At 44.0% G+C, this 13,674-nt stretch overlaps 2 protein-coding genes across 4 annotated transcripts in view; one reads left to right on the forward strand and one right to left on the reverse strand.

The window, feature by feature from the left end:
- The window catches only part of mroh1 (maestro heat-like repeat family member 1), a 57,079-nt gene extending 43,614 nt beyond the window's left edge, over positions 1-13,465 (forward strand). For all 3 annotated transcript variants that reach the window (XM_080752298.1, XM_080752300.1, XM_080752299.1), the window contains exons 37-46: positions 385-522; positions 877-991; positions 1,096-1,242; positions 1,421-1,487; positions 2,854-2,975; positions 3,478-3,627; positions 4,470-4,604; positions 5,296-5,398; positions 9,208-9,273; positions 9,805-13,465. In XM_080752298.1, the coding sequence (XP_080608424.1) occupies positions 385-522; positions 877-991; positions 1,096-1,242; positions 1,421-1,487; positions 2,854-2,975; positions 3,478-3,627; positions 4,470-4,604; positions 5,296-5,398; positions 9,208-9,273; positions 9,805-9,881 (1,120 nt within the window). In that variant the 3' untranslated portion in view covers positions 9,882-13,465. The remainder of the gene's footprint in view (positions 1-384; positions 523-876; positions 992-1,095; positions 1,243-1,420; positions 1,488-2,853; positions 2,976-3,477; positions 3,628-4,469; positions 4,605-5,295; positions 5,399-9,207; positions 9,274-9,804) is intronic.
- LOC308308317 (tRNA-splicing endonuclease subunit Sen34-like) lies at positions 7,528-8,580 on the reverse strand (the record flags this gene model as incomplete). The annotated part of the gene is made up of 1 exon (XM_080753709.1): positions 7,528-8,580. The coding sequence occupies one exon, from the start codon at positions 8,578-8,580 to the stop codon at positions 7,528-7,530; it is 1,053 nt and encodes a 350-aa protein (XP_080609835.1).
- Positions 13,466-13,674: the final 209 nt, after the last annotated feature.

Raw genomic sequence — 13,674 nt, forward strand, 5'->3', positions numbered from 1 at the left:
GGGCTACTGTCTGGCCCACACCAACCCCAGTAATAATGTTGGTATAAGAGCAGCAACAACACTAGTATATTGTCGTTGTCGGGTGGAAACCTTGTATGTCCAAATAAAATAATTTTTAAAATGATAAATGCAAAACAAACTGTTTTCACCCGACAACGACAATATCTGAACTGTCGCTTGAGTAGCGGGAACGCCACCGTCGCCCCCTGCAATGTTGTGGCCCTCGGCTTGGTACCCTAGACTTAATTCGGCCCTTGGGGAAAACTAAATGGGGAACCCTGAAGTATACCAACTAACATTAGCAATGAAAGATAATCAAATGTCAATAAATAAGTAACTGTCTGTGTGTGCATGTGTGTGTGTGTGTACCTGTGTGCGTTGCAGCACGGCGGTGGATGCGTTGCGTGTCCTGTTGGCGAGGGCCCAGCTGGACGAGGTGGTGAGAACACTGGACCAGGAGAACGCCTGGGAGGACATGAAGGAATACAACACACACACGCACGGAGTGACCCTGCTGGCCAGGTGCACACACACACACACTCACGCACGCACACACACACACACATGCACCCGCACATGCACACACTCCTAGAGCTGTAGAACGGCCAGGCGGATTTCGAGATACGCGAAGGACGGATACGCTTACACATGCAGAGATTTGCGGAATGTATAGTCAGATAGTACAGATTTCCATTATGCTGTTAAAAAGGCTTTCACGTCAGCCAGTTTTTTTTATATAAGGTCATCCTTCTGTTCCGTGCTTTGTAAAGCATTGAATGGTTTAGGTCCAAAATACATCTCTCATCTTGTGCCACATCACAAACCCTGAATAAAATGAATAAATACAAAATATGTTTTTGTTTCTCCTCGGTGCAGGGCGATGGCCAAGCACGCAGGGCCTAAACTACCTCCCATCATAGAGAGTCTGTGTCCGTCTCTGAACAACATCTATGAGTGTCAGAGGGTCACTGTCACTGCCTTCTTCTCTGAGGTACCACAACACTATATGTGTTATTAATGTTCTTAAACATTTTCGTGTCAAGGCCGCCAGAATGTATACATTTGATCGAAAATCTCTCCCTCTCTCTCTCTCAGCTGTTAAACCATCACGTGGTAACAGAGCTGATGCTGGTGGATGTCCTGATGAACAACATGATGGAGAGGATCTCAGACCCGTGCTGTGGCGTGCGCATGCTGGCCGTACGAGGCCTGGGAAACCTGGCCGTGGGCTCGCCTGAGAAGGTGAATTGGCTGCGTGTCGCGCGCACACACTCACACACGTCCCTCTCCACGCGCACACATTCACACACGTCCCTCTCCACGCGCACACATTCAGTACACTCCAGTATACTGAATGTGGTAAAAACAATCTATCACCCTCTCACCCTCTCTCTCTCTCTCTCTCTCTCTCTCTCTCTAGGTTAACAAGTATGCTAAGGAGTTGTTGGCAGCTATGAGTTCAGGCATGGAGGAGAAGGATGACCCAGGTAAGAACTTGTCCAAACCCATCATCACCTGTGGTAACAATTCAGGGATAATATTCTTCTTTTACTACCTTGCTTTTACTAACAAAACAACGACGTTGTGAGCATGTAGATCAGGGGTCCTCAATAGGCGGACCGCGGTCCATGTCCGGACCGCGAGGCACCGCCGACCGGACCCAGGACGAATTATAGTAAAGAAAAAAAAAAAAAGGAAAAATATCTCCACGCTTCGTTTCACTTCATTCATTGCATGCGCTGTGAGTGTGTGTGAGAGAGAGAGAGAGAGAGAGAGAGAGAGAGAGAGAGAGAGAGAGAGAGAGGGACAACGACGAGCTGATTGGCTGATGCCAGCTGGGTCACTAGAGTTCATTCCACAGACCCAAAATCTTCCTTGCACAGACCACGGTAGCGAAGCGTCTCAGTAGTAAGCGTTCGGAGCTGCAGCCTGCAACAGCGCAACTATAAACCAGTGGGTTTCATTCACGCACAACAACATCAACGTGAATACGTTTGTAGGATTGTAATCTTCTCTCCAGAGAGTTTGTCGGGACGTGCCACCGTCGTCTCTCTCTTTCTGCATGGATATGCAGCTAGCCATGCAGCTAAGCTAGCTGTGAGCTGCACTACTCAGTACAGGAGTGAGCTACGAGCCGCTTTAGTCTCTGACGCGCGGTACTTGTTTTCAGATCGATATTCATGTTGTGAGAACTTGTGACACAAGCATAAATTATTCGAAAATTATCCCAGTGTGTTAAAAGAAAACAAAGCAACAAACATTAGCGCAAAATATCTCTGCTCCACTTTGATTTAAACATTCTGTAATCTCCCTTCAATGGGTTGTTGCACTTCAGTCAAGTGAGGTCCCCAAATGATTTTTGGAGGAATCCCCAGGCCAGATGACAGTCATAATTTAAGGACCTAAGACCCTTTTAATAAAGAATCTGGAAACAGACCATTACTTATAAATATATATATATATATATATATATATATATATATATATATATATATATATATATATATAATATATAATATATTTGTTTTTCCGGACCCGGACCTGGTTAAAAAAAATATTTGTGGACCTTCAAGATTTCTATTTGAGGACCCCTGATGTAGATCGTCTATATTGCAATTTTTTTATATTTTTATATGTGTTTTATCAAATAGTTTGACCCCTAATTGCGAGATTGAAGTCACCAAAGTAAACGCCTGGCTATGCAAGACTTCCTGGTCAGAACATTAACTGTCCAGTGTGACAACTTGTCTGTCTGTCGTCTGTCTGTCGTCTGTCTGTTGTCTGTCTGTCTGTCTGTCTGTCTGTCTGTCTGTCTGTCTGTCTGTCTGTCTGTCTGTCTGTCTGTCTGTCCAGGTAAGCTGATAACCCTGGAGTCCATGTCAGGACTGTCTAAAGTCCTCCTTCACCTGGACAAGAAGAACGTCCACCTCCTGGTCGTCTACATCTTCATGAAGATCAAACCTTTCCTAGAGAACGTACGTCTTTGCCTTTTTAAGCCTTTATCAACTCATTAAGACCTGAAAAATACCTACAAACGTCTTTAAAAAAAAAACGTGTTTCTTTATCTGTGGTGCTCAAAGTTTTTAATGTCAAAGACCCCCTAGAATTCCAATCGCAATTTGTTTGTGCCAGGGACCCTGAGAAGCTTGTAGATCTGCTATTTTTTAATAGTTAAAACATAAAATAATGGTTATAAAGTGGTTAAAATCTAACATGACACAGATGCGCTCCCGGTCTAAATGGCATTAAGGTCATCTTCATGTATAGAAATGTATGGTACATTGTGGTCTTATCTTTCTAAAACTGGAAAAAACACACAAGACACACAAAAAGCTAACGGTGGTGTGTGTGTGTGTGTGTGTGTGTGTGTGTGTGTGTGTGTGTGTGTGTGTGTGTGTGTGTGTGTGTGTGTGTGTGTGTGTGTGTGTGTGTGTGTGTGTGTGTGTGTGTGTGTGTGTGTGTGTGTGTGTTCTCCAGGAGAATGATGAGATCCGCTGTGCGTCCATCCTGCTGCTGGGGAATCTGTCCAAGTTCGGTTCAGGAGAGCCGGTGTTCAAAGACCAGATCCACAACGTTCTGGTCAGCCTGCTGTTACACCTGGTCGACCCCAACCCCCTGGTGGTCAAGGTACAGAACACACTCACAAGCACACGTTCATGCACGCACGCACGCACGCTTGGACTGTCGCCATTATGTCATTTTATATGACTATTAATTGTCATTCAAATACTTGCGATTAATGATTTGTTCTGTTTGGCTTTTAGGCTTTGAAGCTGCACATGACAGATATGACACATAACCTAAATATACAAAGAAATGACTGACATATTTGACAACTTTATACAAACATTTAATATTTTGACTCGAGATTTTTCCCATGAATGATTATTTGATTACCCGGTTTGCACCCACCCTGATGCACTCTTTTGCAGGCATCAGGCGTTCTTCTGCAGTGTATTTTGTTTAGGGATGGGACGATAATCTGTATTATTGTTTATCGTGATAAAAAACACTCACAATAATCGTATCGCAGAGATTTCGATTTATCGTGAAATTGTCCCCTGTCATTGTCCGCTGCATAAACCCTAAAACGGGCCTGGAAATAATGTACTTGATACAGTCTTTTTTTTTTGTCACTCAAAATGTCTTTGCCAAAAATATTGGCGATCTACAAGCTCACAACGCACGTTTTGAGCTTGTAGCTCTGCTATTTTTTGGGGCAAATATTCCGCCCCAGGATAATGGATGTTAGGGACACATATACATTTTTTGTCACGATAATCGTGACATGATATTTTCACATCGTCCCATCCCTAATTTTGATGCAAGCTTTTGATCTCTGATCCCACTGTATTTCAACACTGTGCGTGTGTGTGTGTGTGTGTGTGTGTGTGTGTGTGTGTGTGTGTGTGTGTGTGTGTGTGTGTGTGTGTGTGTGTGTGTGTGTGTGTGTGTGTGCGTGTGTCCAGGCGTGTAAGTATGCGATGCGTGTGTGTGCTCCTGTGGTGGGCTCAGATCAGATCACCAACATGTTCCAGACTCACCTCCACGAAGACAAGAGTCTGCACTACGGAGAGTTCATCAATGACCTCACCAAGTACCTGGTGAGACGCACGCACACACAGGCACTCACACACACACACACACAGGCACTCACACACACATATATGCACGCACACACACACACACACACACACACACACACACACACACACACACGCGCACGCACGCAATGAAATGTGTGTGTAGTTAACACTTGGACTGCCATAGTTTTTAATCAAACTAATGGAGATTACGGTACTGCTTAGGCTTTTTGTGTCTTTAGTGTTTTTACCTGATATGTACACACCATGTGTCCGTTATGTACACGAGAGGTCATGGGAGACCAACATCTTTTCTTTCACGTGGAAAAGAAGAAATAAAACCGTGATGATCCGTGTGTAAGTTATGGTATATAAAACAGGCCGTTTTGACCAAACATGCGATGTGGGAAAGGAATCCCAGATATATCCATTTTTCTGCAGTCATGACGCTATGAAATCCTGATCCTACATTATTTTGCAAGGCATCATGGGAAACTGAGTCTTTTCATCACTCCCGCCCGCAGTAGAACGCTGGCTATTGTTTACAATGGTAAAACGCTAAGACGTTCCTGGACGTCTTAGGCACTCAATGTGTACATTTTGAACCTGTGTGTGTGTGTGTGTGTGTGTGTGTGTGTGTGTGTGTGTGTGTGTGTGTGTGTGTGTGTGTGTCTGTGTCTGTGTGTGTGTGTGTGTGTGTGTGTGTGTGTAGATCCAGGACTTTCCCAGCATGTTGAACTTCTATCACATCTCGGTGATTCAGTTCTTCAAGAGCAACTGGGCTGAGGTGCGAGGAGGAGCAGCCATGTTTATAGGTGAGGAGAACGGATACTGACATGGCCCAACACCACACCACTCCACACTGTCCACTTGTGCCAGGTTTTCCACTACACAGACCTGGGTAGAGTGGTTTGAAAGTGATACTAAACATGGTACTAAAAAGTATCCACTCCAGAGTAGGTCTGAGGTAGGCCAAACAGGGGCAAACACTTCATAATGACTAGACCACCAGGACATAGTTGTAATACATGATCACAGATTCTATTGTGTTATAATCACTGTTATAGTCTATTATAGTGTATTATAATTATCATAGTTATATATTCATACATTATAGTGTATTATAATCACAGTTATAATCCCTTATAGTGCATTCTAATTAGGATAGTTTTATTACACATTTATATTGTATTATAATCACAATTTGTCAATTTGTTTCTTAACGATAGGGGTACTTTTGTGTAAAGGAAAACGTAGATATTTTTATGTGGTGCCGTCGAAAAGGGGCTTTAGAGATATCTAACTCTCTGAGTGTTCAAATGGAACCAACGGTTGTTCTTCACAATTTGGCTGTGAGCACCCTCTTGTGGATATAACGGTACAGACCAATTCTGATGTTGCATGCATATAACATTCATGTAATTCAAAATTATAATATAATAATAACTAGAACTGAACTCTGTCGAGGTGCCAACTTGCAGCTTGACATTGGCTGTTAATGTCATGGCATAACCACTGGCATCACCAGGAATGCTGGTCCCTCATTGGCTGTTAATGATGACGTTACCAGAAATGCTGGTCCCTGATTGGCTACGGGCTTAAACACACACGGCTACGTTCCTACGCAGCCGAACGCAGTACTTGCACGCTCTGCTAGTCAAGTAACTGGAAAGATGCAATTGGAAATTGCAAGTGTGGTTGCTGTGATGCGAATTTCGCAAATGGATTTCGTCTTACCATTTGAATGTTCCCAAGTCAATGGGGAAAGTTAATTCACTAACAAATGGCCATATATGGAGATCTGTGTCGGTCCTTTTTCCTTTTATGCCCATATGGAGGTCCCTGATCAAATCAAATCAAATCAATCTTTATTTGTATAGCACATTTACAACAGCAGAGCTGACCAAAGTGCTGAACATGATAACATTAGTAATACAGAAACAACAATACCTAAAATGCAATGATACAAAACCAAATTAATTAAGACAACAGAAAAAAAGAGCTATATACAACTAAAGGCAGTGGAGAACAGGTGAGTTTTTAGCAAAGATTTAAAAGCACCAATTGACTGGGCGGATCTAATGGGAAGGGGCAACATATTCCAGAGCCTCCAATATTCTCCTTTTGCACGAAGTAGTGCAATCAATGCAAGATAGAGGGCGCCAGGTGCCTTTGAGTCACACCCTACCACTACTTCCTGTTCATCCACAGAGCATTGATTCTATTCATTTTCTCTATTAGATTTCTTTTCACTTTTTTCAACTTTTATTACTTGGGATGGTAAAAAGATGAGGCAGACAAATAAAATGTATTTTGACAAGTAATAAAAGTTGAAAAAAGTGAAAAGAAAGCACTTTAATCTAATGGAGAAAACAACTAGAATCAATGCTCTGTGGATGAACAGGAAGTAGTGGTAGGGTGTGACTCAAAGGCATCTGGCGGCCTCTATCTTGCATTGCACTACTTTGTGCAAAAGAAGAATTAAGCCCATAAGTTGGAAAGCCCATATATGGACATACTGTATGTGACAGTCTCATGTGGTCTATGATGTCAGCCATCTCCGTATTTGGGAGAAGTTAAAATTTTAATTAAAGTCAATGGAGAAAATGTATTCACAAGAACATTTATATAAATTAAACTATATAATGTATCTCTTAGCAAAATAGCATGCATGCGTGTCCCGATGAAGCCAGTTGATTTGACATATGGCCCAAGTGTTTGCCACCAAAACTTTAGGGGGAGTAGCACTGCAAAAAATGTTTTACTTAGGAGAATGCTTTACTTGGATAAAGTTGGACAAGTAGGGCAACCACACTAATAACTAGTCCTTACACCTAAAGTGAAAGGTTTGGGCATTGTGCACCCGCCAGGATGTACCTTAAATGTGACTCTTCATGAAGCATCTGCTTTGTGGGAGCAGACGGTGTGTCTGTTGAACGCAGTGTCAGACCATTCCACTCCACTGTAAGGAGGTGTACAGGACAGGCCCCCGCCCGTCCTGGTCCTCTGGACGAGGGGAGCACAGCAGAACCGTCTTCTTCACGCTGGAGCCCAGCCGGGCCACCGCTAGAATGTCGCCCAGGGACATGCGTTCGTCCAGCTGCCCGCACACCGCGATGAAATGAGCGTGGAACAGCAGCGGGTCGCCCGGGTAGACCAGGAAGTCTCCTCCGAACTTCCCCGCCGACGTCAGGAAGAACCCTCGGGCTCTCAGGTCTCTGAACACCTGGTAGCGAGTCTCTGACATCTGGTCTGAGGCTGCGGGCCGGCGGGTGGTCCCCAGGCGGTGGTCCCTGTCGTCAGGCCGGGGGTCCGGGCCAGCTCTGGCCGTGTTCAGCTGAACGGACATGGCTGAACGAGGGAAAGTGAAGCTCTGCTCCAAAGACCTCAGACGTTCTTCCACAGCCCGCCGACCTCCTGACCCTTCTTCACCTTGCGGTCTTCTGTCCGTCAGCAGAGCCGCGAGGAGCGCCTTCTTCCTGTCCTCCAACGCCAGAGCGCTCTGCTCCTCGTAGCCGCTCTCCTGCCGCGCCTTGTACCGTTCCACCCATCTCCTCCTCTTCACCTCCTCCTCACCTCCCTCGTGTCTGGCAGGGAGCGGCGCCGCCACTCTGCCCAGCTCCCCCAGCAGGCGCGTCTCCTCATGCAGGAGCAGCAGGGGCCGCCCCAGGCGCTGGTTCTGTCTGGGCTGGCGGGGCAGCGAGCCCACCAGAGCTCCCACCACTCCCAGCTCCTCGCGCACCGCTCTCAGGTCCACGGCGCGAAACAGAAGAGGAGTGGAGTCACACAGAGAGACCGCCACCACAGAGGAGCACTTCTCCTCTTTGCCTCCTTTCCCCGCCTCCTCTTCTCTTTCCTCATACTGCTTCCAGTCTGTTCTGGTCTTCTCATTAGACCCAGGGCCTGTTCTGGTCTTCTCATTAGACCCAGGGCCTGTTCTGGTCTTCTCATTAGACCCAGGGCCTGCTTCCTCCATGGTTGGGCCTGCTTCCTCCATGGTTCTGGCGGTTAGGAGCTGTCAGAATCCAGATGATAGGAGTCCTGGAGGTCGTCTTAATGATACTTGTGCTGGGAGTCCTGTGCCCTGTTGTCCTGTGCTGACTGGATGAGAGATTGAGTCAGTCTATATATGGAATCCCTGATGACAGACTTGGACGTGTCAGCCAACTCCATATATGGAGTTCTAGATGGTCAGTCATACCCAAACATGGATTCCATTATGTGGACCTACGATTTTAAGAACGCCTTCTAAATCCTAGAGGTTCTCTTTTTTATTCAAAACATAAATCCTGTTGCTATACTTTGCAACAGCTAAAATAACACAGATGCCTTCCCTTAAGGGTATAATATATACACTTTACCCTGTCTTGAAAAGGTTGACTGGTCCCTGCCATCCATTTAAAGGCCATTTTGGTTCATAATAAATGATTTATTTAGTTTACGGGTCTTAGTTACCGTCCTGTAGTGTAAGGGTCCATTTGGTTAATAATAACTATGATTTATTCGTAATAACTATGATTTATTTAGCTTACAGGTCCATTTGGTTCCATCTGTGCACTCAGAGTTACATAAATGGTGTAGATTGTGATCCCAGAGACTTTCTAACAGAAGATGTTCTCCTCAGGGTTCCTGCTGGGGAACATTCCAGAAGAGCTGCTGTCTCAACTCAACATGGCAACCATCACTAAAGGTACAAGGAGGGGACCAATGGCCTCAACGCACTCCTCATTGCCTTCACCTAAATTCACACAGTCTCAGGTGTAAGGCTATCACGATTATGACATTTTACATGATGATTAATTGTCACTCAAATAATTGCGATTAACGATTTAATTGTGTTTTTGTCGTTGACAATTACATTTCTGTTTGGCTTGTAGGCTTTGAAGTTGCACATGGCAGATATGACACATAACCTAAATATAATGACTGACATATTTGACAACTTTACACTTAAAAAAATACATTTTTGAAAATGTTTGAAAATATTTTATCAAACTTTTTTCAACATCAACGATTATGACGATTATGACAAAACAATTGCGATTAGACGATTATGTCATAATTGTGACAGGCCTACTCAGGTGTTATTTCATGGTTGGAGGGGACTGATCTGGTGTGTGTGTGTGCGCGTGTGTGTGTGCGCGTGTGCGTGTGTGCGTGTGTGTGTGTGTGTGTGTGCGCGCGCGCGTGCGTGCGTGCGTGTGTTTGTGTGTGTTTGCAGGATTGGTCATGTTGCTGCAGGATCCAGACGCACTAGTGAGGGTCAAGGCTGCTGAGGCTATGGGACGCTTCCACTGACAAACCGTGCACACACACACGCACACACACACACTGCTGCATTAGTACAGCGGTCACGTGCATGAGCATGTATAAACATAATGCAGGTGATGGTAAAACCGTGTGAGTAGAAACGTTTCATCTCCATCCAGATCAGAGTCTGAACAGTGGAAGTGGTTTTAGTTGACGGGGATTCAACAAAACCACATTCAACCCCAATCATCACCCGTTTCAGGAAGAAATACGTCTTCTACCTAGAAACACACACACACACACACACACACACACACACACACACACACACACACACACACACACACGTGTGCACGCACACTCACTGCCCTCACTCACACACTCACTCACTCACTCACTCACTCATTCACTCACTTTAAGCATGTTCATGCTCATGCTTTGTTTTTTTTTAGACAAAGATGACGGTGGTACTTGAAATTCTGCCAGATAATGGAACTTGTGAATATAATAATAATAACTATTCTAGTAGTTATGATATTAATAATGAACCCGTGACCAAAGACTGTGTTCTTCCTGCAATATAGAGGCCCTTCCCTATAGTGCCAGAGACTTAACAGTATGCACATCCACCGACGTCCTGCAATATAGAGGACCTTCCCTGTAGCGCCAGAGACTTAGTCTCGCGTAGCCAGACAACTATTCCACAATCTCTGAATGCTATATAGAGTCTGGAACGGCAGCCCCTGAACGGCGAGTATCGGAAGTAGCCACTGCTACACAGAACTGTAGTCCCCTGGTAGTCCCATTGGAAACATAACAGAAGCAGACTCGCACAGACAGAGTCATTCGAGCGGCATATTCTTGTTATGGGTGTATAGTTAAAGAAAATATTTACATCATGGAAGTAACACCAACAACACCAGAGAAAGACGAAATAATGCCCCAAAAAATATTCAAAGGAGACATAACGCTTCCAGTAGGACATGTTATTGCTACTGCATCAAGGGAGCGGTTGCGTCACATCCGCTCTATCTCGCACTCATCGTTTCTATTTCCGTGCCCCAGACTGTATGCCGGGAGCATTTGCAAATTGCGCTAGGCAACAGTCTGGCCACGCGAGACTACCAGAGACTTAACAGTATGCACATCCACTGACGTCCTGCAATATAGAGGACCTTCCCTGTAGCACCAGGGACTTGACAGTAACAGTATTCACATCCACTGTAGTGATGTGTCGTTCATGAGTGATTCGTTCATAAGAACCGAATCACAATCGTGAACTGTTATGTTCACGCTTTCGTTCACACCCCCACCCCCTCCCCCTAATAGCCCCCGGCACACAGAACAGGACGGGAGGTCGGGGCTGTACGCGCAACGTAATAAAAACGCTCCCGCGATAGTGTTTTTCACGGGACGATCGCGCTACGAACGTCGAACGTGAACTAATCATTACTGTGAGCAAAATGATTCGTTCACTGAAATGAACGGGATTTCCCACCACTAATCCACTGTCGTCATGACAATACAACTACAACCGAGCTTCTCTCAGCCAGGTGCGGGGGGGGGGGGGGGGGGGGGGGCGAACCTTCAAGACGTGAATGGTGAATAATTTACTGGGGACACCTGTTGTTCTTCTATGCTGTTACGTTTTTTTTTGTTTTTTTTTTGTTTGTTTTTTACGTCTAAATCTAAAATATTAAAGGAAACAGAGCTGCGTCCACGACAAAAGATTCCTCGGCCCGCCAGCACTTAGCGGCTCTGTGCGCTAATGTTAGCGAGGACGTTTTAGGCTTGATTTGAAATATGGTTGCGTGCTGGTGTCTCATGCAGAAAATAGCAGATCCACAAGCTTATAGATCGGCTATTTTCGGTTGCACGACACCGGCACGCAACCATATTTAAATCACCCTTTAGTATTAGCAATAGATTGAGTGTACAGTATGTGTGTGTGTGTGTGTGTGTGTGTGTGTGTGTGTGTGTGTGTGTGTGTGTGTGTGTGTGTGTGTGTTTTGGATGTTGTGTAAATGTAAGCCAGTAGATCTGGGGAGCTTGTACCCACCCTAAAAGGTTTCTATGAAGTGGCTGAACCATGTGTGTATAGCTATGAGTAACTGAATGTTTAGTTGAACTTGAGGCAAGTCTTTATAAGAACGTACTGAAATTCTGTGCTGTAAAATCACTGGTTCCCAAACTTTGGGTCGGGACCCATTGTTATGGGTCCCTGATTCTTTTCACGGTTACGGTTGTTTCCTACCTTTTTTTAGTTTTGTTTTTAATTATTATTATTTCAAAACATTTTCATTTACCAAAACATCTATTATTTTACTGAATTAAAAACAAAATTTCTTTTTAGTTTTTTTAGTAATTTCATGAAGGAATCAAAGAGAAATCTTAGAAATTCCATAAATTAGAAATCATGTTTAAGAAGTGTTTAAACGTCTAATTTCTCTTTTGGGTCTTGAGCTAAACAGTTTTTGGAACCACTGCTGTAAATGATAGCTAACGTTCCTAAGAACAAAAACAAAATAAGAAATACAGCTGTAGTCTGTGGTGAAATGATAGTGAAGCTGTTTCAGAGCTCTGACCATTAGTTGGTTGTTTGTAAGAGCACGAGCCACTATTGCATTTTATACTGTAGAACCAGATGCACTCATTCCCCATCTTTAGATCAACTATTTTGATAGACTAGTCAGCAATAACCAGGCAAGTCATTTGCATCTAAACTGTTCATACAGTATAGCTGATGACTTGTTCATACAGGTTGATGCCTTCTTATTTGCGGCGAAACATTGAAGAAGATTCATTCCGCTTCATCACCATAATATTCACGTTCTTTGGGTGTACTCATGACGACAGTTCGAAAAAAATAGATATTTTCAGGCTAATTAAGTGATCAAAAAGAACACCCCTGGTGTATAAGAACCTTTAGTTGCATGCACGAAAAGAGCAGATCTGCGAGCTCTCAATGTGTCGCCTTGTGACGCGTAGTGAGCTTGTATATCCGCAAATTTCTGCAGGCGACACCGGCACACCGTTAAGTATAACTTAAGCCTTAGTGTTCCGGTTAGATCCATAATGCTGCTGTGTCAAACGTTATCTCTCTAGGACTCTAGTTCAACCAATCAAAGACTGAGCTAGCCAGTTTCTGCCAATCACACCAGTGCTTCCCCGTGTTGCTAGGTAGAACAGAGGTATCCATCCACGTGCCAAATATCCATCAATCCATACTGTACAGTAGCACGGAAAAAAACATCACGAAGACGATAGTAACTGTTACAGTCATTACTTCTTATCTCAATGTCTTAAGAAAACTTCACATTTTCATGTTGTTGTTTTTTTCTCCGTTAATGTTTGAATATGTACAGAGAGGGTTATGGTACATGTGCACATTATTGTTATTATGTAAATATTTGTTTCTGTTTGCACTATATATGTATTAGGAACAAACCGTATTATACAATATGTAACTTGTTATCTCACCATTAAAGCCAGATGCTAATAGTTATTATGATCTCTCAACATGTGGGGATGCAAATTTGATTTCTACAATGTGTTAAATTAAAGCAATGGGTGCTATGCTACTCTGTGGGTTAGTGGGCCTGTATTTGTTATTTTATTTGTAATTTATTCTATTGGTGCATTAATCTCATTGCGCTGCAGGCCAGCCCCGGTATATTACCCATCCCAAATGTCACATTACGTTAACAGCTCTACGCGTCTTAATTTGACAATTTTTCTATTCTGTCACTGAGGCTGTTAATCCATTGCCTTTCAGCACCGTCAATGTGTTGTTTTCCCCTTTGTGAGGTGTTCTGGACAGACCATGTTTTGTAGATATTTC

This window comes from Nannobrachium achirus (assembly GCF_963921795.1).
Source record: "Nannobrachium achirus genome assembly, chromosome: 2".
Lineage (NCBI taxonomy): Eukaryota > Metazoa > Chordata > Actinopteri > Myctophiformes > Myctophidae > Nannobrachium > Nannobrachium achirus.